The following is a 27,276-nucleotide window of genomic DNA, read 5'->3' as shown; positions in this document are numbered from 1 at the left end:
CGAACAGAAAAGGCTAGTTATCTCCCTTGTTTTTCTGATAACGTTCGTAAAAGGCTACAGATGTAAATACTTTGATGTAAAGAATAATCCTACAAAGTTTCAATCACATCCGATGAACTTTGTCAAAGATATAAAATGTCTAATTTTTCCTTTGACGCTGACCTGTGACCTTGAAAAAGGTCAAAGGTCAACGAAACCATCGTTAAAGTGTAGAGGTCATTGGAGGTCACGACTAAACAAAATATGAGCCGGATCGCTTTGATAGTTTCCGAGAAAAGTCCAACGTTAAGGTGGTGTCTACGGCCGGCCGGCCGGCCGGCCGGACAGCCGGCCAGACGGCCGGCCGGACAGACTCAAAAAATAGTGACTCAAAAAATAGTCTGTTTACGGTAACCCGACCGACCCTATTTTTTTCGCGCGACCCTAGACTTTTTTTTGGCATTTGGAAAAAAAATAAATAAATAAAAATTTGGCAAAATAACGTACAAATATGATTTTGGGGAAAAAAAAAAAGAAAAAAAAAATATCCCGACCTACCGACCCTATTTTTTGGGTCTATGTTACCGTAAACAGACTATTTTTTTGGGGGGGCCTTATGGAAGCGTATCACCTCAGCACGAACAGTTCAAACGAAAATGTTTTAGTTCCAAGACTCACAGCCAGAAGACCATCCAGGTCTTGTTTGTACAGGTAAGACCTGGTGATCTCTCTGCCGTCAAAGTCCACCTCTGCCTTGAAGCGAATCTGTCCCCCCATATGTGTGGCTTTCACATCATGCAGCGACCTGAACGAAACATCAACAACATTAATTAGCACCGACTTCCTCAGATGGGCCCTAGAGATGTTGAATGTGGTCAAAGTGCAGGCAGACAAAGGTTCTGATTGAGAGCAATTAATACATGCATGCCTGTACACACTTGTGAGTATTCCTGTGCGTGTGTTTTTGTGTGCTTGTTTTCAACTGTTGATGTAAACTGTTCCTTAATAACTGTGAGGGAGTAAAAGTTTCATTCAAATGCATGTTTTCAATTGTTGATATACATATAGCCAGATTCTTCTTCATCATAGGCCAACTAACACTCACAAACACACTCGAGATCTACCTGATCATCCTGTCTCCTTCCAGCATCTGGCTAATGCCCTGTCGCACAGGGAATGGAATTGATCTGTAATCAGCATTATAATTCACATTAATGACATTTTACACTTTTGAGATTCTGCACAAAAAACACACCAAAAAACAAACAACACATGAACCAAGAATGCATGATTTAGTGGAAAGGTTAATCAAGAACCTAACCGTCTACAGGCCTAAACATGCCAGTATCTTACTTAAGCCATTGGACCTTGCACTTTTAGTGTCTAAAACACTAACACACACACACATACACACACTCACACACACACACACACACACAAACACACAGTCACAAACACACAAACACATACACAAACACACAGTCACAAACACACACACATACACAAACAGTCACGCACACACACACACACACACACACACAAACATACACAAACAGTCACGCACGCACACACACACACACAAACAAACACGTCAAGCAGTCAGACAGTCAGTCAGACAGACACTGCACTGAAAGGCACAGACAGAAAGACACGACAGCATACAGACTTTTTCCCTCAAAACCCTAAGCCCATATACCCACTTTCCAACCAGGGCGCTGGTGTTTGTGGCGATAACAAAGGACGCCACAACCCCAAGAATTCCGCCGATGAGGAAAGAGCCGATGGCGTCGGGATAAGGTGACCCTGTGTACCATGTTATTGCCATGCAAGACGCCGCAACTGTCACTCCTGCCACGGCCGCCATGTCTTCCAGCAAAACAACAGTGACGTTGGGATCGATTCCTTGACGCACTGAAAGTAAAATAATTACTATGAAAATGCATGCAAACAAGCTATAGAGGAATCTCCCCCCCCCCCCTTTTAAGCCCTCTGTTTCTGTAAGACCAGCCCCTTTTAAGACCCTACTTTTGCTGATTTTCTGTTGATATCAACTGTAAACTTACCTCAATTTTAGGACTCCCTCCATCTTTAAGACCTGATTTTTTCAGGTGTGTGAGTGTGGGAGGGGACTTCAAAAGGGGGTTCCAGTTTAACATTAAAACGAATGGTTTCTTTTGTAGTAACAAAAGGTTTTACGCTGCTGTTCTTGGTTTGACTACTTGACACAAGTAACGGACAGGTCGACTTGTGGGAGCTGTTCTTTCCATTTCCTATGCGTAATATTAGTTTTGAAAAAAAGAAAAAAGCCTGATCCCTTGAGACGAATAATATCATGCAGATGACACTTTGACAATTATCAGAACAGACAGTATTGGAAAGAAGAAATCCAAAGAAAGAAAGAAGGAAAAGATTCAAATCACAGAAAAAAAGAAAAAAAAAGGTTCAAGGAACATATATATCTTCACACAAAAAGAAAAAAAGAACTTTAGTGACTTACCATACTCCCAAAACTCAATGCCACCGGCCTTGGAGGCCTTCCGTACTTGGTTGGCAGCTATCATCAAGGTTGCTGAAAGGCAAAGACAAAAGGCAATCAATTGTCAAGGTATCAACTCATTGTCTCCCAGGTACGGAAATATCGGTACCCACTCATATGGCTCTATCTGACCAGGTACAGATATATCCGCTCAGACTGTTAGCTTCAGTCGCTTCCTATAACGTTCATCAAACACCTGCATTCCAGCGTGTTGATACACAGTTACTACACAGTTACTACAATTCTGAGGGACCTGCTGCAGCACAGCTGGTCTCGGCTAAAAAAAAAAACTTGGTCAACATAGATGGGGTAGAAAGTGTTAATACAATCTCGAACTCCCTAAGGGAATGGGTCAGTACAGTGTTTTAGTCACTCTTTCAGCATTCAAATGCAATCACTACTGAAAACATTGACTCGGTGATTACTCAGTTGAATCAAAAATTAAAGGGATATTGTCAACTTGTAGAAATGCTTCTTTAAGACAAAACACAAGAATAACTAGAATCATTCAGTCGTTCCCTTTCCTCGAATTCCTCTCATTTGAGAATTATAAAAAACAAGAAGAGCAAACGCTCGATCGAGTCACTTTCGCAGTTCTGAATATTATATGAGGCATCAGATGGACAGGAAGAAATTGCTATTCACAACACAATGAGTCACGTTCACATAAAATTTGAGCCCGGTCACTTTTATAGTTTCCGAGAAAAGCCCAACGTTAAGTTGTGTGTTGCCGAACAGAAAAGGCTAGTTATCTCCCTTGTTTTTCTGATAACGTTCGTAAAAGGCTACAGATGTAAATACTTTGATGTAAAGAATAATCCTACAAAGTTTCAATCACATCCGATGAACTTTGTCAAAGATATAAAATGTCTAATTTTTCCTTTGACGCTGACCTGTGACCTTGAAAAAGGTCAAAGGTCAACGAAACCATCGTTAAAGTGTAGAGGTCATTGGAGGTCACGACTAAACAAAATATGAGCCCGATCGCTTTGATAGTTTCCGAGAAAAGTCCAACGTTAAGGTGGTGTCTACGGACGGCCGGCCGGCCGGACAGACTAACACTGACCGATTACATAGAGTCACTTTTTCTCAAGTGACTCAAAAATTATCAATAGCACAAAATTATCAATAGCACAAAAAAGAAGTTAACACAGAAATAACAACAGAAATCTTTTTGTCTGTTGAAATACATATGCTGGCAAGTTTTAACACAATGAGCATTGCACATCATTCAGATATTGAAAAGAGAGAAACAGCTCCAACAATATTACCAGCAGCAATTACATTAACTAGGTAAAAATAATATGACTAAGTACTTGCCTCCCTCTGACACAAAAGAACCAACCAGTGTTCCAATGCCCTGTAAAGAAAACAATAAACATCAGATCAAAGTCTTCAGGTTGCTATCATTTTGTACATACATGTATATTCATTTATTTATTTCAAATAACCAAAGGGAAGTAAGCGCTTTAAATGCATACGACATGTGTAATGGAGTAAGCGAGAGTTTTACGGAACCAATCTCCTGGCACCTGAGAGAATAACAAGCATTGAAATGAACAAGCGACTTTCCTCCTCAAAAAAGGATGATCGCCGCAAGCCCATATTTTCATCATTCTCCAAGGCACTTTTACTAACCAGACCTGGGAACCCCTGTTTTGCACTTTGAGTATTCTCAAACAAACTTGGTGTATTTTCAAAAAAATGAGCGTACTCCACACAGCGTTTGCACATCCATGATTAAAACATGCCTCATGCGCGTCCGTCACACCGTTAATTAAGTTTACCTATACATTTAAAACAAATGCTTTTTTCAATTTTTACTGACACAAACTGTACCGTATTTGACGGACTACAAGCCGCGACTTTTTAAAAAAAAAATCGCATTGCGGCTTATAAAAAGATGCGGCTAAAACGTTACCTAAAATTAATGGAAGTCGCCGCGGATTTTCATTTCGCTCGATTAGCGGTTACCGGTACTTTATTAGCTCTATACTCAAGACTCGGCGCTTTTCTCTTTCTTTCGCGAATCTTCGTTTGTCAACAAGTCATCATGACAGAGAAACACCGGATGTATCAGGATCTCGCGCGCGCGAGATTTCGTTTTTTTGTGTCTCGCGATAGTTGGAGGAGCGAGAGCCGCCATGTTGTGTTTTCGTCTGCTCGAAATGTGCGCAAAAGTCGTAAATCATCCCAAAAAAGCTCATTCCGGGAGGGACTACATGTGTGTGTTGGTTACAAATTGTGTGTGTGTGTGTGTGTGTGTGTGTGTGATATTTTTCTTCAAACTTTTTCACTTTTCTTCTTTGTTTCACTTGTTTATTCTCGGAGCCGATTTCGCCAAATACCGTACTTTCGTTTGCCTGGTTGTTTTGATTGATTGACACGATCCGATTATATTTTTTTCGACGGCGGCTAATATAGTGACGTAATCATGTGCCAAAATACTGGATCGGCTTCAGGATGGGCTTGTGAAGAAAAGTAGTCTGGGAATTTTTCTCGTCGTATTTTTTTCCCACCGACCGTACTGAGCGTATTCTCGACAATCATGCGTACAAAATACGGCGAAATCGTATGGGTTCCCAGGTCTGACTAACCCTTACGTACACAGTCATACATGTGACAGGGAGACTACTGCGTCACCCTTATCACAGCAGACTCTGCAGAGTTGTCTGGGGGCTATCTATAGCTCGCCGGCAACACCTGTGAATTATAGAGTTATGTTTGTGATAGGGTCTGGCTGCTGCAGTTTACTTTACTTTATTTGGTGTTTAACGCCGTTTTCAACCACGAAGGTTATATCGCGACGGGGAAAGGGGGGAGATGGGATAGAGCCACTTGTTAATAGTTTCTTGTTCACAAAAGCACTAATCAAAAAATTGCTCCAGGGGCTTGCAACGTAGTACAATATATTACCTTACTGGGAGAATGCAAGTTTCCAGTACAAAGGACTTAACATTTCTTACATACTGCTTGACTAAAATCTTTACAAACATTGACTATATTCTATACAAGAAACACTTAACAAGGGTAAAAGGAGAAACAGAATCCGTTAGGCCAAAAAAAAAAAATAGGTCTGTTTACGGTAACATAGGCCAAAAAAATAGGGTCGGTAGGTCGGGATTTTTTTTTTTTTTTTTTTTTTTTTCCCAAAAAACCATATTTTTATGTTATTTTGCCAAAAAAACAAGATTTTTTTTTTTTCCCCAAATGCCAAAAAAAAGTCTAGGGTCGCGCGAAAAAACTAGGGTCGGTCGGGTTACCGTAAACAGACCTATTTTTTTTTTTGGCCTTAGTCGCCTCTTACGACATGCTGGGGAGCATCGGGTAAATTCTTCCTCCTAACCCGCGGGGGGTGGCTGCTGCAGTCTCCCTGTATGTTCTTGGTTGCCTTTGAGTAACCACAACAGTTTTTATAGGGCTAAGAAATTAGCTCCAACATTCTCAATCCTGTTTGATTGGACTTCGCCTACAAAGATGATTGTTGTGCTTCGTACACAAGAACCAGCTTTTATTCCTGAAAGGACATAGTTTTAACAGAACAAACACACACATTGTTACAGGGTCGCCTCGAAAGTATCTGTGAGAATCTTAAACACATGAGGAGTGGACTGGGTGGACTGGGTGGCCGAGTGGTAACGCACTTGCGCTCGGAAGCGAGAGGTTGCGAGTTCGACCCTGGGTCAGGGCGTTAGCAATTTTCTCCCCCCTTTCCTAACCTAGGTGGTGGGTTCAAGTGCTAGTCTTTCGGATGAGACGAAAAACCGAGGTCCCTTCGTGTACACTCCATTGGGGTGTGCACGTTAAAGATCCCACGATTGACAAAAGGGTCTTTCCTGGCAAAATTGTACAGGCATAGATAAAAATCTCCACCAAAATACCCGTGTGACTTGGAATAATAGGCCATGAAAAGTAGGATATGCGCCGAAATGGCTGCGATCTGCTGGCCGATCTGAATGCGTGATGTATTGTGTAAAAAAATTCCGTCTCACACGGCATAAATAAATCCCTGCGCCTTGAATATGTGCGCGATATAAATTGCATACAAATAAAAAATAAAATAAAAAATAAATAAATCCCTGCGCTTAGAACTGTACCCACGGAATATGCGCGATATAAGCCTCATATTGATTGATTGATTGATTGATGAGGCAGAGCGCTATTTAGAGATCAAATAACCAAAGGGAAGTAAGCGCTCTAAATGCATACGGCATTATGGAGTAAGCGAGAGTTATACAGAACCAATCTCCTGGCATCTGAGAGAAAAACAACCATTGAAATAAACAAACGACTTTCATCCTCAAAAAAGGATGATCGCCACAAGCTCATAATTATGTTCATCATTTTGTGTGTGTGTTGTGTGTGTGCGCAACTATCTTTTGTCATGAAGTCCCGTTTGCTTGGTGTTTATCTATTTATTCATTTATCTATTCATCCATATATCTATCAGTGTATTATTTATCGAGGATGGGTTGATCCGATTAAAGCAACGGCCAGCCGACTGATGTATGGGTCAATGAACAGATGGGAGGGTTGACTGAAAGATATGATTGATATTTTGCTTTTTAGCTCGCTCTCTCCCCCCTACCACCCTCCCTCTCTCTCTCTGTCAATCACCTGCAGGTCTGTCTGTCATTCTCTCTTCATTTATGGTCAATCACTCAATGGTGTGACTCTGTGTGTGTGTGTGTGTATGTGTATGTGAGCTATAGAAAAGTTATTTATTATTATCATTATTTACCCAGTTGAGAGAAGTGAGAGCCTCAGGATGTGTTAAGCCCTGGAAGCCGTGGTAGAGCGACAGCCCTGTGCCGAAGAAGAAAATGCCCACACCGCTGATCAGGGAGGAAATGTTGCGCAGATTGCTGTATCCGTAACTAGAAGAAAAAATAAAAAAATAATAAAATCAAACATTAGAGACATCAAGAACAATTACATTACAAGAGCAAACCAGACTGAGTTACTTGCATATGTATTCACATAAAAACAACATCAATCAATAAGACATTTTTTATTTGACTGGTAGTGGCCTGTATTACTAAAATGATGGTACAGTATTAACATATCTTTCAGTATTCATTCTACCCCCTTTTACTTAATAAGCCTTCAAAATTGCCTGCCTAAGGATTCAATTCATAGTCTAGCACAGCGAAATCTGTTTTTAAGATGTACCCCCCCAAATATATGAGAAAATTAGTTCTCATAAAGCAGGGAAACATATGATAAAGACAAATTCAGAAACTGCCTGGAAAAACAAAGGTCTGGGCAGGGATGTAGCTCAGTCGGTAGCGCGCTGGATTTGTATCCAGTTGGCCGCTGTCAGCGTGAGTTTGTCCCCACGTTCGGCGAGAGATTTATTTCTCAGAGTCAACTTTGTGTGCAGACTCTCCTCGGTGTCCGAACACCCCTGTGTGTACACGCAAGCACAAGACCAAGTGCGCACGAAAAAGATCCTGTAATCCATGTCAGAGTTCGGTGGGTTATAGAAACACGAAAATACCCAGCATGCTTCCTCTGAAAGCGGCGTATGGCTGCCTAAATGGCGGGGTAAAAACGGTCATACACGTAAACGCCGTGGGAGTTTCAGCCCATGAACGAACAAACAAACAAAACAAAGGTCTCATAACAAAGGGAGTTGACATTGGGCGTCTACATTTAGAGCTTTCCTGAAAGCTAAGCTGGAGGGCCTTCTTCTATCCTTGTTCCTGCTTGTAAGCCTGGGGAAAATGAGTGTAAGAATCCAATCTGTTCATTTACACTTACGGGTGATCAGGGTCTGGCTTCTTGATCGAGTGGTAGAGGCCCAACCCTAGGATGATCTGCAGAGAAGTAAACAATTTCATTTCACTCAGGCACTAGCTATAGTTAGTATTGTTGAAATAGGCACAGAAAGACCTTCATATATTTCAGCAAATTAAAACAGAAAAAAAAATTTCAGCTCAGTTACAATTATTCACTGAAAATGAAGGCAAACAACAACTCAATTTTCACAGAAAAACTTACACATAGTATAGCTCACCTTAAAGCTGATAAAGAACTTTTGCATTGCAACCCACACACACAAAAATAAACAAGGCTTGGGTTTGCATGCAGAGGGTTTAAAAGATATACTCTAGATAAAATCATGCCAAGGGCAGCTATCAGTCTAAATAAAGGCACACACACCACAAAATCTTTCAGCAAATAAAAAGGCTATGCAAAATAATTGTACCTGATTCATGGTGTCAGCCACAGAGTGTACAAACTCTGAGAACATGCTGTGCGATCCTGTGTATAGCCAGGCAATGAACTTCACAATGCTGTTCAGGCCGTTGCTGCACATCATGAAAATAATACACACAAGTTCACAGTGTGAGCTTCTGTCACATGCGAGGCGTTTGACCCGATCGATAGCTAAATTCACACACCCATGTTTGAATTAACCCATACTTACTTGTGCGCATGCATAGACACACAAGCAGATGCCCTGATATACTTAAGAAGTCTTAATGCGAATAATCCACTGTCACATTTTCAGCAGTATCATAACAAGCATTCATTTAAACACAGCATCATTAGCCATAATGTAGATTCAACCAATTGGTGAAGTATGGTTCCGTCAGACCATACGCCTGCTCACAGTAAATACAGCAAACTATTCTTTTTTTGAAGAAGAAAAAGTGAAAATTCAAATTCAAAAGAAAAATTGAAAAAGATAGCAGTATAGTGTTGAGAAACCTATTACTTACACTAGAATGGCTGACATGACAACGCGTGCGGAGCCTGACTTCCAAAACTGCTTCATTTGCTGTAAAGGAAAAGAAAGCAAACAGTTGTCTTCAAAGTGAATCTGTTATTCCATTTTTACATTCACAACTCAACTGCTAGTATGGTGAATAACACACACACACACACACACACACACACACACACACACATACATCAAGGCTCAGTTCGATAAGCTCCCACAGCATGATAGGACATTTCCAGCCACACACACAGAAACCACATACACATCAAACATGAACCAGTAGACCTACCCAGCAAACAATTTTGCTTCTAGCATATCTTTCTTTATTTGGTGTTTAACGTCGTTTTCAATCATTCAAGGTTATATCGCGACGGAGGGAAGAGGGGAGATGGGATAGAGCCACTTGTCAATTGTTTCTTGTTCACAAAAGCACTAATCGAAAATTTTTAAGTAAATTTTCATTTCATTAATATACTTACCCGAATCACATAAAAGCATTGACGCAGTCTTACATGCTTAAGGTCTGAAAAGGCTACCCGTCTTAAACAATTTTAAAGGGGAGCAACCCAACACAAAAAGTGTAAATACAGGTATGGCAATGACCATCTACCCGGGGAGTTACCTCCCGTCCGGGTTACGTGACGTCACTTCCCCTGTAAACACCACGTGTAACTTCATACGACTTAATAGACTAAAAAATCATATGCGGGGTTGGCGGGAGGGAATACACTATGTGATTCGGGTAAGTATATTAATGAAATGAAAATTTACTTAAAAATTTTCGATTAAATTACATATTCTTACTCCGAATCACATAAAAGCAGATAAGCTTCAACAAGGCGGTGGGAAAGAAAAATCCAACTCACTCTAAAAACCTTGCCAAAACACTGGCCTGCTGCCAAAAGGTCAGGAAAAGGGCCCAGTGAGAAAGAAAAACTAACTCACTCTAACTCTTGCCAGGAACCGGCCCGCTGCCAAAAAGCAGAAAAGGACCTGAGAACCATCCTGATTGACAGTCGTGATGTCTCTCAGGCAAAAATTGCGAAAGACAACATCAGAGAGCCAGAAATGTGTGCCCAGCACTTCTTCCAATCTCCTGGACCAAACGACCCAGAAAGAGAACCCAGCCTTGGATTAAGCCGAGCCAAGTAGAGAGGGAAAGACAAGCTGCCCCCCCCCCCCCCCCCCCCCCTTTCGGATGGAAGGAAATGCACATGCACCGAAAAACGATCTATGCGTAAGGTAGTCCGATCAGTGAGGTGAGGGACAAACCTCGCGGCGACCATAAGACGATCACGCCAAAGTAATCAAACTTAGGAATGGCGTGAAGCCCAAGTCAGTGAACCTCTTACTTCCGGCCGAAACTGGAAGCAGCTGTCGCGGACGACTGCTGACGTAAGTCGAAGCTCGAACCGGACGTGACAGTAGCCTGTGCACTAGCCGGTGAACCTCTTACTTCCGGCCGAAGCTGGAAGCAGCTGTCGCGGACGACTGCTGACGTAAGTCGAAGCTCGAACCGGACGTGACAGTAGCCTGTGCACTAGCCAGTGAACCTCTTACTTCCGGCCGAAACTGGAAGCAGCTGTCGCGGACGACTGCTGACGTAAGTCGAAGCTCGAACCGGACGTGACAGTAGCCTGTGCACTAGCCAGTGAACCTCTTACTTCCGGCCGAAACTGGAAGCAGCTGTCGCGGACGACTGCTGCTGAAGTGACCGGTGACCCTAAACAAACTGACTAAAAGCCAGAGTGTTACGGAACAGTCTGCTTGAAGGTAAATGAAGAAAATTCAAAAAACCCAAGTAAACTTCGTAGCCAAAAACCTGAGAGAGGAGATAAGCCACAAAGAATGACTCCTCCAACATGCATTGCCAAAGACAATGTCCCCTCAGGAAAATCTGAATGTTACTTCCGAGGCCAACTCAAGCGCATCTTAAGTTTGGACGAAACACCAGAACGCGTCTGATCGCTAGAGAAAGACGGAGTCAGACTCTGCGAAAGACGCCAGGACCAAGTCCAGCAGCTTGTGGCAAACTGAGAAGAACGGGGAAGCCTGAAAACAGCAGCCCCACTCAAACGGAAATCGTCCTATCTCATCTCCTGCCTAAGATGAAATAAAGGAAAGAAAGTCGAAGTCCGAAGCCACAAGAACAGGGAAAACAACAACCATCCCGCCCACAGGTGGAATGGCTGTTGCACCAGCCGAGGCTAAAAAAACCTGGATGCCCTAAGGTCAGCCGTTGTTCCAAAACTCAGACGTACCTATGAAGCGTCTGTGAAAGAAACAACCTCTCCGGTAAAACCGGAAGTGCCACTGCAACAGCCCGTGGCTGAACTGCTGTTACACTAACTGAGGACAGAAGCGAAGCGGTATAACCGAAGGACAGCGCTAGCACCGACCAGAAGAGACCTCAGCGGGTGCTCGAGCTGATGGGCCTAGATCACCGTGAAAGGATCGGCTGACGCATAAACAAATATGCACTCATTAGATCAATGGGAGTCCCCCGACCTCACCACTCCCACAAACTATTGGCTGTGTACAGAGACCATCCAATGAAAACTTGCAAGGAGAAGACCCGCCCCGCCATCACCAAAGTGGAGGGCGGAGGGGGGTGTGATCGGGGGCACTTCCTTGGGGAGAGAGGCTTGCTGCTAGGGCTGCCCTTCTCCCTGCCCAAAGGTGATCTATTTCTCGAGAATCAGACAGAGACTGCCTATTGGCCGCCGGCTGAAAACGTCCCGAGGCCTGAGCATGCTTCCCATGAGGAGGCTAGCTCTGCTTTAACCCTTGTAGAGAGAAGTCAGAGATCCGCTGATCTCTATCCCACGGGATCTACTTTTCCTTTCTGGTAAAAACCCCAAAGTTCAAAAAGCAGATCCCTCTACTCCGAGCAAAGCCCAATTGTCCCTCCTAGCCTGCTCAGAGACCTGAGCATGCGAGAGAAACAAGTCCTTCCTACGCCCGACTATAAAGAGAGGTGAAGGGAGGACAGCCTCTTTGTTCTTCGTTCGCCCTAGCCAGGCTGAACGAGTGGAGATGCCATCAGAGCCCTGATACACACTAAGCGTGAAAGGTTCAGTGACTCCAGGAAAGAGCGCGAGAGCGCTCTGACGCTCATCTCCGAAAAAGAGGCAAATTCCAAAAACTGACGTCCAAATTCCTCTAAGTTCCTGCGTTCCCATAAAGGTGTACGCGGAAGAGCAAAGACGCCAGCAAAATCCGACCCAGCTTCAGCCAAGAGAACTTCCTATGACAGGAAGAAACAAAAGACGAAGCCTGTGTAGCCGAAGACAGCCGAGGCTGCGCGTGTTCCGGAACTGACCCGTGAGGACCGAGTAGCAGAACCGGAACCCGTGGATACCACTTCCGGTAGGAGATGGCCAGCCAAAACCTGCGGAAGATGGTACCCACATTGAAGGTGACTATCAAACCGGAAGTAGGAAAAACTCCTCCTTCGCGGAACGGAAGTCCGACATCGCTGAATGCAACCAAAGAGGAAGCCAATGTCCCTCCATAAAAAATCTGGAAGTAATCTCCATCGAGGCCTCGAGAGAAGCCGAGAGATTCCACAGAACGTGTCTGGTCTCTGGCTAAAGACTGTATAACAGAATAGCCCAGAGAACTGACACTGACCGAAGTCACAGTTGCCAGTGGAAAGCTACTGAACAGGATAACCGGAAAACCGGAAACCCGTTCAACCGAAAACCGTCCTGTCTCACCCCTCCCATAAGAGGGTAAGACAAAGAGGAGGTAACATCCGAAGCCACCAGAACTGAATAGACAGTAGACGCAACACCCAACCAGTGAAGTGACTACCGTCCCGGCCGAGGCTGAAAGCCTGCATGCCCATAGGCCAGCCGATGTTCCTCACTTCGCTAACAGTGTTAGGAAGAAGAACAATGCATCCGGACAAAGCCGGAAACGCAACAGACAAAACCGCACAATGCGGAAGCAAATGTTGCGTGGACTGAGGACAGAAGACCGAACGCCCGTAGGCTAGTCCGCGGTCAACTCCAGTAGAGACACACAGTGTAATCGCAAAGGAGGACCTATGCTCCCAGTAAACCGGAAGGACGACTGTCCGGATGTCCGTAGGACGTATCCTGTTCCTCACTCACTGACCTCCGTATAGGAGCAGCAGGAGGAGGAACGGCAACTCCGGGCGGAGCCGGAAAAGCAACGGACGAAGCCGCATAAACGGAAACGCCTGTTGCGATGACTAAGGCCAGAGGCCAGAACGCCCGAAGGCCAGTCAACGGTCAACCCCAGCCATGACCTCTGTGAGTGCACGGGATGGAGGACCTTCGTTTTCGGGAAAACCCGGAAGCGCGACTCCCGAAAACGGAAGCCGCCCTTGCCTATTCACAGCCGTGCACGCAATGCAAACAGGCTTAGAAAGAGCAGAAGATTAGGCAACGGACGAAGCCGCATACAGCGGCAGCGTCTGCTGCGAGGACTGGGGCCGGAAGCCCGGTGGCCCGAAGGCCAGTCCACAGTCGACACCAGCAGGGACCTTCGTGGGTGTGCCAGATTGACCTTCGCTTCCGGGAAAACCCGGAAACGCGACTCCCGCAAGCGGAAGCCGCCCTTGCTCAGTCACGGCCGTACACGCTGTGCGATCAGGCCTAGAAAGAGCAGCATATCCTGACTAGCAGGAAGTTTTGCAGTCGACACCAGCAGGGACCTTCGTGGGTGTGCCAGATTGACCTTCGCCTCCGGGTAAACCCGGAAACGCGACTCCCGCAAGCGGAAGCCGCCATTGCTCAGTCACGGCTGTACACGCTGTGCGATCAGGCCTAGAAAGAGCAGCATATCCTGACTAGCAGGAAGTTTTGCAGTCGACACCAGCAGGGACCTTCGTGGGTGTGCCAGATTGACCTTCGCCTCCGGGTAAACCCGAAAACGCGACTCCCGCAAGCGGAAGCCGCCATTGCTCAGTCATAGCCCTACTCGCTATACGATCGGGCTTAGAAAGAGCAGCATATCCTGACGGGCAGGAAGTTTGCAGGTAGTGAGCCTGCGACCAAGAACTGTTGCTCAAAAGAGAGCGTCCGGTGGCTTCACGAGAGCCAGTGGAGCAGTTCGACTTACCGTCCATGCCCCCCAAGGAGGCAGCAGACGCAGCTGAAGGCCCGCGACCGGAAGCCGTGGCCGACAGGAAGCCAAAGAGCGGCCGTCACCCGCCGGCGGCGGAAGTACAACGCTGGAGACGGCGTGTGAAGCTGCAATCTTCCCTCCCAAACTGCGAAACTCTGGAAAAAGAGAGCTAAGCAGTATAGACACCAGAGCGCCGCGCTCCGATGCCCAAGAGAGGGAAAGCAAGAAGCAAGACACGTCACAGACGTGCTAAACTGCCCCCCAAATTCATTTGGGGCAGAATAAGTAACGGACAAAGCGGTTATACATGCTTAGTGCGAAACAACAACAAATACCAATGGTCTGATAGACCAATGACACAAACCTAGCCATGTTATATCACAGTCAGACGAGCTGACACGGAAAATAGGCGGTGAAACAAAGAGTTACTGGAAATTAACAAGTCCAAAACGGACGAAAAATTCAGCAACTACAACGAACTTCCTGTCAAACTAATGACTAAAAAAGGAAGCGCTTACCAACTAACAAAGCAGAAGGCAAGTAAAGAGGTAAAATAAGGTTTACCTAACCAAAACATAGGCCGTGCCACATTCGCCGTCAGCTAAGCTGACAAGCAAACATGGGGCCCCAAAATGCGTTACTGAAAAATGTTTACAAGTCCGCAAAACGGACGAAAAGTCAGCAACTACAACAACATTCTTGTCAAAATAATGACCAAAATGGAAAGAGCTCACCAAACACGTAAAGGCAAGCCGTTAAGACGGGTTAGGCGGCCGGTGGGTGTCCTTACAAACACCAGCATGCAGCCACACACGGAGCCAAAAAATCGATGCTGTAGGCTGAATAGTCGTATGAAGTTACACGTGATGTTTACAGGGGAAGTGACGTCACGTAACCCGGACGGGAGGTAACTCCCCGGGTAGATGGTCATTGCCATACCTGTATTTACACTTTTTGTGTTGGGTTGCTCCCCTTTAAAATTGTTTAAGACGGGTAGCCTTTTCAGACCTTAAGCATGTAAGACTGCGTCAATGCTTTTATGTGATTCGGAGTAAGAATATGTAATTTAATCAAAAATTTGCTCCAGGGGCTTGCAACATAGTTCTAGCATATATCCAGGTTTACATTCGTAGACAACACATTGTCACTGCTCAACGGAGACTCAACAGTAGTGTCTCCAACGAGGCAGATCGCTGTAATAAGACCCATTCAATCTTCAATTACACATTAACATGCTTCCATTTAAAACTTCGAGGTCGTCATCGTGGATTGACGCCCGACCAAACCCTTATTGAAGCCCGACGGAGCGAAGCGACAGACTCAGGACTTCAAATTAGGCTTTGGAAGGGCGTCAATCCACGATGAAGACTGAGAAGTTTCACATGGAAGCATGTTAATGTTTTTGTAATTCAATCTGACGACGATCTCTTTCCTGCTTTCATGCGGTTGTAAACAGACAGAATTGGTTCTGTTCTGTTCACACACTACTTTCAGTCCACCTGCCTGCAAGGGTCAAGTCCCAAGAAATATGTCTCTGTATTCCTATCTTATCACTCTGCTCCTGGTTTTTTTACATTTAGTCAAGTTTTGACTAAATGTTTTAACATAGAGGGGGGAATCGAGACGAGGGTCGTGGTGTATGTGTGTGTGTGTGTGTGTGTGTCTGTCTGTCTGTGTGTGTAGAGCGATTCAGACTAAACTACTGGACCGATCTTTATGAAATTTGACATGAGAGTTCCTGGGTATGATATCCCCGGACGTTTTTTTCATTTTTTCGATAAATACCTTTGATGACGTCATATCCGGCTTTTTGTAAAAGTTGAGGCGGCACTGTCACACCCTCATTTTTCAATCAAATTGATTGAAATTTTGGCAAAGCAATCTTCGACGAAGGCCGGGGTTTGGTATTGCATTTCAGCTTGGTGGCTTAAAACCTAATGAGTGAGTTTGGTCATTAAAAATCGGAAACTTGTAATTAAAATTATTTTTTTATTAAACGATCCAAAAACAATTTCATCTTATTCTTCGTCATTTTCTGATTCCAAAAACATATACATATGTTATATTTGGATTAAAAACAAGCTCTGAAAATTAAAAATATAAAAATTATGATCAAAATTAAATTTCCGAAATTGTTTTAAAAACTATTTCATCTTATTCCTTGTCGGTTCCTGATTCCAAAAACATATAGATATGATATGTTTGGATTAAAAACACGCTCAGAAAGTTAAAACGAAGAGAGGTACAGTAAAGCGTGCTATGAAGCACAGCGCAATCGCTACCGCGCTAAACAGGCTCGTCACTTTCACTGCCTTTTGCACTAGCGGCGGACTACGTTCAGTTTCATTCTGTGAGTTCCACAGCTTGACTAAATGTAGTAATTTCGCCTTACGCGACTTGTTTTCTTTCACATACATTTTCCCTTCTTTTTTGACGGGTTTCTGGACAGCAAACTCTAAAACAAATTCTTTTCATCACAAAAGCGATCTTTGGAATTGACTGACGTAGTCCGGAAAAATTCATGCATCAACTTATTCGACGTCATCGCTTCACATAACTTATGGTCTCGGTATTTCGTTGGCCTTCATATTTCCTACTTGTAAAATGACCCTCAAAGCTAACTGAGACTAGTTGAGGTTGTATCAATGCGCCTCACCAGCAGGTGGTCATTGGCTTTTTTAGCGAGTGTACATCGACAATTAGTGACCGGTAATTTTGAATGAATTGGGGTATACTGACCAATCACAGGATCTGTTTCATTAAAACGCCAACTTGATTGAATTACAGTCACTATTATATCCTTCCCAATATTATAATCTCACCGAATGCAGTTTTGGTTCCTCGCCCAGGATGTAAGGTTTCTCATCTCCCATGGATGATATCTGTCTATGCTCATCCAGCAAAGCACGGATTTGAAAAACGTCATCTGAAATTGCAAAGAAAGAAAGAGGTCAATCATTTCAAAGTGATCCCTTTTCAACAGCTGTTTACAACTTGAAATTTAGCATTCAATATTTTACAACAACAAGGTAGAGTTTCACAGACATCAGAAACACAGCTAATGCAAATTAACCCAAACCTACAAGACCAAGTGATGTCAAGAGTTTCTGCATGTTATTCAGGGCACCCACCGAAGCAAAAATCCTCAAATACTAGCATTGCTACAGACGGAGAGAAAAAAAGCCTGTCACTGGGACAGGTTCCACTGTTCCTCACTGGCGAGTGCGCATGGTAATGGTTACAGAAAAGGAACCAACGACACAATTCAGTGAAAGACAACTGCATGAAAAGGCAAAACTTACATTTCTTTTGTTTGCTCATTTCTGTGTTGACGATTTTGCTCTTTTCTTTCTTGATGTTCTCTATGCTTCCCCACACTTGCTTGGCTCTGTAACACATCATCATCATCATCATCATCATCATCATCATCATCATCATCATCATCATCATCATCATCATCATCATCTTTAAATACTGTAGCACATTTGATACTCTCTTCGGTCTGCTCATAAACTTATTCTCATTGCTACAGAAAAGAAGTGTCTGGCTTTTTGGCTTAGATATGAGTTGTTCTTTGCTACTGGTCACAAGTGGGGGTCAGCTCACACGGACGCATTTTTCAATACAGTCTAGGGGAGAAACTGGTCACAAAGCACCCAGTACATGCCAGAGAGATAGGAGAATCGGCACAATCAAAGAAAATACCAAAATCATTCAATAGATATGGAAATATTAAGATTTACTGTGAAAATGCCAGCAAAAATGGCGTCCAAAAACGGGAACGCACACTTGGTGCGTCTTTGAAGACTTACCTCCCGTTCTGTGTTGTTGATAATAGTCGTGTTTGTGCTGTTGTTGTTGAAATAGTATCTAATAAAACTGATGCAGTTCTTGAAATGTTGCAAATTATTGTTGTCTTTGTGAAATGCGAGAGTGTTCTGAGGCGTAATCTGCATACGGCTGATGTCCCACATAGGGTACCCCATTTCGATCAGCGTATCACTCCAAATGAGCTTCATAGCAGAAAAGCAGATACACTACCAACACACTGCATAACAGATCTACAAGTCTGAGCCAGAATCATTGAAATTTACTTTCTGTATAAAATATTGCAATCAAATTTGTTCACGATGTCCCACAAATAACGCAGGTTACCCTCGCCTTCGATTCAAAGTAACTCCAATCTGACTTAATTACAATCGAAACGCAGATGACGAACTGATTCACCACAAATTTGTGGTATTTTACACACAAATTTCAACTGTGTTGTTTCGCGATAAACAGCCATAAACAAACAAATGTGGCGCCGTCACGTCGCCTTGGAAGGAATAACGCAGGTGACCAAGGCTTGTTTCCGATACCTGTCTGATTAAAATCATCGTTTTTTCACGAATGACGGCTCTTTGGCAGATCTGGTGAGTTGGAAACTGTCTATGAATGTTTCATTTAATGTCAAATGCGTACATTCTTGTCGATATTGTTACCTTTGGGCTCATAAATTAAGTCAATCGTCGTGTTGTCCGAAAGTGACTTTTGTCAGCATAGAACTTACTGTGCTTTGATCATTGACTGAGAAGAATCTTCCGATGACACTAGTTCATTTCACTACGCGACTGCAGATCTGCAAGGAAACTTATGGCAGGGGAAATAAGCTTAACTGAAGACGAATAAGCGGAGTAACTGTTCTTCAACGGATTGCTCTTACACTGATCTAAATATTTAGATCTTGTCGTCTGCTAGTCTGCTAGTAAGTAGTCTTCGGTCGTGTGAAAGTCACATCTATTTCGACTGTGTGCATCGATCCGTGTAGTGAAATGTTGATCTTTGATGATTTGGCAACATAACTTCGCTAAATGTGCTTCGAGTGTATCTCCCCGTTAACCGCATTTGAAAACGTCTTTTAACAAGACCATGTTTCGACAGCCCAGACGGGGAGGATCCTCGATAGCTCACAGGGTATATAATGTTTTCCGCCGTTTTTTGAAGAATCCTTTCAAATTTGCTATTCCAAAAGTACCCTATGACACGACTCGAGTGGCAAAGAACATTCTCTGCAATTCCTGTCTCAGTCCGTGCAGCCGTTTCGGGTCTTATCGTCATCATACAAACATACACACAGACACACAAGAACCAGCTTTAAAAGTTAGATTATGTAGGAACCATGTGCACCAGTGATTTTTTCTTATGTACAATAGATACTACAGTATTTCTGCTTTATGAAAAGCAATATTTCAAAAACAAAACTAGAGATTTGAATTTTGACCACTTTTCCCCCTTTCTGTCACCAGTACTGAAGAACAACTCATATATAGACAGATATAGATATATATGTCCAATGGTACCTGTGATGTCAGGGCAGTTCTCATGAAAGGACACCTTCTGCTGTACCTTACACATGAATATATAAATATATATCTCAGCAAAGGACACTTCCAATATATAGGGACATTTCTGTCTGGTTCCAAAAGTGTCTTTTCACCACAGACTTTACATGTACCAAACAACAGGAAAAGGTCTAGACTGCAGTACTTGATTGGCAAGAGTCTAATTTCTTTCAATTATATTTGTATCCACAAACTGAGGGGAATGTGAGGCTAAAGAAGTGAAGACTGGTGGTGAATTTAAAGAAAAAAATCTTATATGATGAATTTGTGTGACACTATAACACGAATATGTATATAATAAAAAATATATAAAAAGAGAAAAGAGAAGGAAAAAAAAGAAAGAAATAAAGGAAAGAAAGAAAGAAAGAAAAAAAGAAAGGAAAACTTACATGGCCTCCACATCTGAGCGCAAAAAGACAGTGATCTTGGGTCCTGACCCATAAGGACTCCTTCGCTGGTATCTGGGAAGTCCTTCTAGATCACTGAAAATCAGAAGAAAAAAAAGGCTTGAATTATAACTTACATGCACAAAATGTTTTAATTTAGCACAAATGGACACACATTATAGAAAGTTAGATACACACAGACATTAATACAGCGGTACCTGCAATGTGATGCCCCTCCCATGAGGACACCTGCAAATAAAGGACCCCTTCTGTTGTCCCTTTGTCAATTATCATGACCAAAATAACCCTCTCATGACAGCTCACCTGCAATGAAGGGACACTTTTGGTTGGTCCCAAGGGTGTCCCTTCATCGCAGGTACCACTGTAAACGTATATATAGTAAGCAGGTGTATTTCAAGTTTTCGACCATTCTAAATCAAACAGCATTTTTTTTAAATAATTATGAACTTACTTTTGTTTGAAAAAAATACAGAAAAATACCAAAGATATAAACTTCTATATATATATATGGGTTGTTCTTCAGTACTGGTGACAGAAAGGGGGAAAAGTGGTCAAAATTCAAATCTCTAGTTTTGTTTTTGAAATATTGCTTTTCATAAAGCAGAAATACTGTAGTATCTGTTGTACATAAGAAAAAATCACTGGTTCACATGGTTCCTACATAATCTAACTTTTAAAGCTGGTTCTTGTGTGTCTGTGTGTATGTTTGTATGATGACGATAGGACCCGAAACGGCTGCACGGACTGAGACAGGAATTGCAGAGAATGTTCTTTGCCACTCGAGTCGTGTCATACGGTACTTTTGGAATAGCAAATTTGAAAGGATTCTTCAAAAAACGGCGGAAAACATTATATACCCTGTGAGCTATCGAGGATCCTCCCCGTCTGGGCTGTCGAAACATGGTCTTGTTAAAAGACGTTTTCAAATGCGGTTAACGGGGAGATACACTCGAAGCACATTTAGCGAAGTTATGTTGCCAAATCATCAAAGATCAACATTTCACTACACGGATCGATGCACACAGTCGAAATAGATGTGACTTTCACACGACCGAAGACTACTTACTAGCAGACTAGCAGACGACAAGATCTAAATATTTAGATCAGTGAGAGCAATCCGTTGGAGAACAGTTACTCCGCTTATTCGTCTTCAGTTAAGCTTATTTCCCCTGCCATAAGTTTCCTTGCAGATCTGCAGTCGCGTAGTGAAATGAACTAGTGTCATCGGAAGATTCTTCTCAGTCAATGATCAAAGCACAGTAAGTTCTATGCTGACAAAAGTCACTTTCGGACAACACGACGATTGACTTAATTTATGAGCCCAAAGGTAACAATATCGACAAGAATGTACGCATTTGACATTAAATGAAACATTCATAGACAGTTTCCAACTCACCAGATCTGCCAAAGAGCCGTCATTTGTGAAAAAAACGATGATTTTAATCAGACAGGTATCGGAAACAAGTCTTGGTCACCTGCGTTATTCCTTCCGAGGCGACGTGACGGCGCCACATTTGTTTGTTTATGGCTGTTTATCGCGAAACAACACAGTTGAAATTTGTGTGTAAAATACCACAAATGTGTGGTGAATCAGTTCGTCATCTGCGTTTCGATGGTAATTCAGTCAGATTGGAGTTACTTTGAATCGAAGGCGAGGGTAACCTGCGTTATTTGTGGGACGGCGTGAACAAATTTGATTGCAATATTTTATACAGAAAGTAAATTTCAATGATTCTGGCTCAGACTTGTAGATCTGTTATGCAGTGTTTTGGTAGTGTATCTGCTTTTCTGCTATGAAGCTCATTTGGAGTGATACGCTGATCGAAGTGGGGTACCCTATGTGGGACATCAGCCGTATGCAGATTACGCCTCAGAACACTCTCGCATTTCACAAAGACAACAATAATTTGCAACATTTCAAGAACTGCATCAGTTTTATTAGATACTATTTCAACAAAAACAGCACAAACACGACTATTATCAACAACACAGAACGGGATGTAAGTCTTCAAAGACGCACCAAGTGTGCGTTCCCATTTTTGGACGCCATTTTTCCTAGCATTTTCACAGTAAATCGTAATATTTCCATATCTATTGAATGATTTTGTTATTTTCTTTGATTGTGCCGATTCTCCTATCTCTCTGGCATGTACTGGGTGCTTTGTGACCAGTTTCTCCCCTAGACTGTATTGAAAAAATGCGTCCGTCTGAGCTGACCCCCACTTGTGACCAGTAGCAAAGAACAACTCATATACGACTAGTGTCTGTCTGTCTGTCTGTCTGTCTGTTCGCGATGCACGGCCAAAGTTCTCGGTGGATCTTTTTCAAATTTGGACACCGTATTCAGCTACACCCTGGACACAACCTCATCGATGAGATATTTCAACACGTGCTCTCAGCGCGCAACCGATTTTGGTTCCACCTGAGCTACCCGGGCCCCCATACCGACACACCAAAGCCGCTAGACCACATCACAACGCCAAAGTTCTCGGTGGATCTTTTTCAAATTTGGACACCGTATTCAGCTACACCCCGGACACAATATCATCGATGAGATATTTCAACACGTGCTCTCAGCGCGCAGCGCTGAACCGATTTTGGTTTTTCTGTTCATTTCACCATTCCCAGTAACTCTTCCTTATCTTCTCCAGTGTTTTGCGTTTATCTCCCTTCCTTCGTGTGGCTTCAATCCATATTCCCGTTTCTACGTTACTATTTTTAGAATGTCACTGCGCTGTCCAGAACGCTTCCCTTGCACCCGTAAGTTGTTCTTACTGTCAAAGTGAAAAGGTCGAATCAATTTATAGCCACGCGAAAAATACACTGTCACCTATCTCTATATATTTATAGATATAGATATATATACATATATATATACGGCTTCTCTGTGTGTGTGTGTGTTTGTGTGTGTGTGTGGGCAACACCTGTGGATTGTAGAGTTCTGTTTGTGATGGGGTCTAGCGGCTTTTGTCTGTCTGTATGTTCTGGCATTTGAGAAGCCACAACAGATAATATAGGGCTAAGAAATAAGCTCTAAAATTCTCAATCCCGTTTGACAGGACTTCGCCTTCAAAGGTGATTGTGGTGAACCGCCACGCTGTCTGTCTCTGTCTCGCGATTCACCCCGGCGAAGCCGGGTATTCCTCTAGTTAATAATAACTGCCAAATAACAAAAGGCAAGTTTTCTGAAAATGATAATGGAAAACAAATGCAATGAAAGGCAAAGATGGTATAACAATGATTGCAATCTCATGCATATATAGATACCTTGGTTTCAGTAGATACTCATTCATAGCCCTGACTGGGAGAATGTAGATGTTACCCGTGTATGTGTAGTCTATGGATTTCACCTTTCGCGGTTTTGGCCTCACTGAAAATGAAAACTTCAAGACTTGGAATTCACACACGTGTATTCAATGCAGTGCAGATCCAGTTTTACTTACTTGCCTCAAGATTCATGCTCTTTTAAAGAATACAGACCTACCTGGAATTCACAATTCAAAATTATGGCTTATATAATTATAGTCAGAAAAAATTTCGTGAAAATATCATGGGGTCAGTTTGAGATAAAGCATAAATTGATGCAACTTGTGAAATATGACTCAAGCACAACATTCGCAGACAGAACAATGTACGTACACAGAAAAAGAGTTCTAGCATTCAGATTGTTTTTTTAAATCCCCTGAAAGCGGTGTATGGCTGCCTAAATGGTGGGGTAAAAACTGTCATACATGTAAAAACCCACAAGTGCAAAAAACACGAGTGTACTAGTGAGAGTTTCAGCCCATGAACGCCGAAGAAGAAGAAGAAAAAGAAGAAGAAGAAAAACTATTGTCAGTACAATACTGTGCAAACAAACTGACAGCCAAAGAAATCAGAAGAAATGCAGCATTCTCTCAATTCTCTCACTCACATTGCAACAATTTTGGAGGTTTTCCCTCCCCTTCTTCAGGTTTTCCTTCTTCACTTCCAGCACCTGATGCAGCTTCAGACGCATTGACAGCTTCACCTTTGCCACCGCTGCCTTCGCTCCCGCTTCCAGATGAGGCCGTAGGCGCCATTGCTGATGCTGATTTAACAGTTTGTGACGACTTTAACGGCGGATCTGTTGCCAAAGCGACAATGCTTGTTCTCCATAAACTCCGGCTGGTGGAGGCAACAAAACGACATGTCTGGCTGGGCAGAGCAAGAGACAATGCCAGGTACATGCTCTTCTGCTGTGGTTTTCTATATTGTAGGGTAGAGATTTGTCGCCGACATCCTGTCGTGGAAAGAAATTGACACAAGATCTTTTTAAAAATCTACCATGATACAGCCTATAAAAACAGCAGGGATAGTTTTATTTGAAGAGTTTTGGGGGTGGTATTTTGAGATGATCAGAAAGGGAACAAAATATTCTCAGCAAATCCTGTGCCTACATGCCACCATCTGCATCAAAAGTGACTCGTCAAGAAAAATGCTGTGCTATATGTGCATGTGTTTATATGTGCACAGTTAGCTATTTTTCTGCTTTTTTTTCTTCTAGTATTAATTAAATTGTTTTATTTGTGTCCTTTTTTCTCCTTTTTCTGAAAATTAAGTCATCAAAGATCACCCGACCCTATACAAAGCATCTCCACTATAAACAGCAAAGGAACTAACACTAGACATGTAGCCTGCATCTTTCATAGCAAAGCATCGTCAAGCACACACAGATCAACAAATGCAGGCACACACAGACACACAGCCATGTGCACGCACGCTCAGGTCACAAAGGAGGGAAATACATTGTTATAATTAACTCGTCAGAACAATTAAAATATCTATTGAAACTGACGCTTCCAACAAAATCTCATTTGACCCACCTGCACAAAGTGTCAGTCTTGCAGAGAAGACAGAAGGATGCACACGCAGTACTTGACGCAAAGCAAACCCCACATCCAAGGTGACAGGGGGTAGCATACTGTATGATGTCTATAGTAATGCCCACAGATGTCGCCAAACTTTACTTTTTCTTTAGAATCTGAAACACAATGTCAAAAAGAAAGGTTGATATGTCTGTCCCTTCACCGAAACAAACTACATGCTGAATTTTATAACTTTTTTTAAAGTCTATGCTGTCCCAGTCTAGAAAATAAATTATAATATTGTATTTGTAATAAACCATACCATTATCAGCTTTATTATTTGGTCGTTGTGCAATTTTCAACTCCTCTGGTTTTTCAAAAATGTGCAAGCCTGGATATTGGTAATCTTACGAGCTGAAATAACAAGAATTGGCATTTGCCATTAAGGCATTATCTGACTAAAATAAATCACTGAATCAGCACAGCAGAGGATGACCTATTCATGGACAAACAGGAATTACCATAAAAAAAGCAGGCCCGTACAAAGACGGACATGTCCTAGGTTTTAGTAAAAGTTAAGTCAAGTCTATTGAGCATGCAAAGAAAAATGTAAAAACGGAGAGTGAAGATGTCATTGACATTTTTTTTTAAAAGAACCAGCGTACCAGCTCACTTGCAGCAGAAGATGTCATGAAAGTGAAAAACCGATCTCTACTTAAGAGTAGTTCCCCCTGACATATTTTATTTCTTCTTTTATTTTTGCATCGGAGTTAAAGGTAACTTTATCGTCAGAAGCACATTAAGTACCTTTATGGTACAGAATGACATTTAGACAACTGGCATGTTTTAGATATGTGCATCTGATCGGAAATAAAGTAGTGAAATTTCGTGCGCAACAGACAGGGCACAACTCTACTCAACACCGGAAGCGGGCCTGTGCGACCAGATTGTTGTGATCACGTGGTTTCCTGTAGAGAAGGTACACTTCTTTGACAGAAGAGCGGCAAGTTAGCTCGTGTTTTCAGTTATGAACGTGTGTTTATCCACCTGAGGTGAAAAGGAGATACAATAATCTTGTTTATGGTGTATCAATTCTTAACTTCCACGATAAAGCGAGTTTTTAAACTAATGACGAGCAACAATGACCAAACAATGATTTATCGCAGTGTGTGAGACCGAAGCAGGTGAAGGCAAAATATATTCCATGGAGGCTGCCAGAGTTGAGTGGTCCAGTGGAGTCTTATGTCAATATTTTCTTTGTGGGGCCTTCTCCAATCAATGAGCTGCATATGTACCGGTAACTGCTTTGCAGTTGAAGGCATACAATTTGTTTCTTCGTTTGCTTTTATTGCATAGAGGTAAATGGTAGAATCCTAGAATGTATTGAGGCGTAGGTGTTTCAAAACCAATGGAGCAATGGAGGTTTTTTACCAAAATATCTACGGCAATTTAAAAAAAAAGTGTTATGTATTATTTTTTTAACCAGACTCTTAATGTTATACTGCCTGAACAAGCTTGTTCAAGTGATTTATGGTCTGTCTGTTTTGTGCAATAAGTAAACTGGCTATTCATATCGTTGTTGATGAGATCATTAATTCACATGGTTTTGACAAATGTCTGCACAAAATGTGTAAAATGATAGCATTTCATGCATGTTTCTGGAAGAGAAAACAGAAATAGGTCTTAGTGAAATAAAATGGGAGTTTGTTTGTGTGTGTGTGTGTGTGTCAGTGTGTGCATGTGTGCATGTATGCGCATACACAGTAATGTGCTTATAGTTATACCATAAATAATCTGGTAATAATGATAAAGTCCAAGAGCTGCATGCATGGAGAAATAATGTTGTGTGTGTGATGCTAGACCGGCCACTCTTCAAGCTTGTATTTGTGGAATTGTTATCTATAAGCTGCGTTTGCATTTTAAGTTGATTTTGAGTTTGTCTTTGCACTGTCCTGACAGACTGACCTACAAACATGGTGAAGCAGGTTGCTCTGCTGCCAGCTGGCTGTCAGCCATGGAACAGAGGAGTCTGTGCTGCAAGCAATGATCACTTTGCATACTGTGCCACACTTGCCATCTATATCTACAAGGTAATTAAGTGATAAAGATATTAGTGTCTTCTGAAATATGCAATGTTCTGCACCTGTGAATTTAATTAGCCATGCATTTAAAGATCACACATGTGAATAAGACCTATTTCAATATATATATATATATATATATATAAATACGTAAGAACTGTATTGAATTGAATGAATTTGTTAAGCACCTTCTATCTTAGGTCCTTGTGTCTCCTGCATAAAACTATACTTCAAGA

At 42.5% G+C, this 27,276-nt stretch overlaps 2 protein-coding genes across 2 annotated transcripts in view; one reads left to right on the top strand and one right to left on the bottom strand.

The window, feature by feature from the left end:
- Window positions 1-25,664, bottom strand: part of LOC138969282 (proton-coupled zinc antiporter SLC30A9, mitochondrial-like) — a 32,113-nt gene extending 6,449 nt beyond the window's left edge. The window contains exons 1-16 of the mRNA XM_070342039.1: window positions 25,625-25,664; window positions 24,978-25,135; window positions 24,047-24,394; window positions 23,401-23,503; window positions 20,116-20,208; window positions 17,645-17,730; window positions 17,165-17,268; window positions 9,244-9,302; window positions 8,727-8,829; window positions 8,279-8,334; window positions 7,257-7,392; window positions 3,836-3,875; window positions 2,477-2,548; window positions 1,680-1,890; window positions 1,104-1,166; window positions 658-784 (exon numbers count right to left, since the gene is read on the bottom strand). Coding sequence (XP_070198140.1) covers window positions 658-784; window positions 1,104-1,166; window positions 1,680-1,890; window positions 2,477-2,548; window positions 3,836-3,875; window positions 7,257-7,392; window positions 8,279-8,334; window positions 8,727-8,829; window positions 9,244-9,302; window positions 17,165-17,268; window positions 17,645-17,730; window positions 20,116-20,208; window positions 23,401-23,503; window positions 24,047-24,394; window positions 24,978-25,074 — 1,698 coding nt within the window. The 5' untranslated portion in view covers window positions 25,075-25,135; window positions 25,625-25,664. The remainder of the gene's footprint in view (window positions 1-657; window positions 785-1,103; window positions 1,167-1,679; window positions 1,891-2,476; window positions 2,549-3,835; window positions 3,876-7,256; window positions 7,393-8,278; window positions 8,335-8,726; window positions 8,830-9,243; window positions 9,303-17,164; window positions 17,269-17,644; window positions 17,731-20,115; window positions 20,209-23,400; window positions 23,504-24,046; window positions 24,395-24,977; window positions 25,136-25,624) is intronic.
- A 1,146-nt stretch (window positions 25,665-26,810) lies between these two features.
- LOC138969279 (WD repeat-containing protein 17-like) overlaps window positions 26,811-27,276 on the top strand; it is a 40,836-nt gene continuing 40,370 nt past the window's right edge. The window contains exon 1 of the mRNA XM_070342033.1: window positions 26,811-27,049. Coding sequence (XP_070198134.1) covers window positions 26,933-27,049 — 117 coding nt within the window. The 5' untranslated portion in view covers window positions 26,811-26,932. The remainder of the gene's footprint in view (window positions 27,050-27,276) is intronic.

This window comes from Littorina saxatilis, linkage group LG6 (assembly GCF_037325665.1).
Source record: "Littorina saxatilis isolate snail1 linkage group LG6, US_GU_Lsax_2.0, whole genome shotgun sequence".
NCBI classification, from domain to species: Eukaryota; Metazoa; Mollusca; class Gastropoda; order Littorinimorpha; family Littorinidae; genus Littorina; species Littorina saxatilis.
The sequence above is the reverse complement of the archived record's forward strand: the minus strand, read 5'-3'. Positions and strand labels throughout refer to the sequence as shown.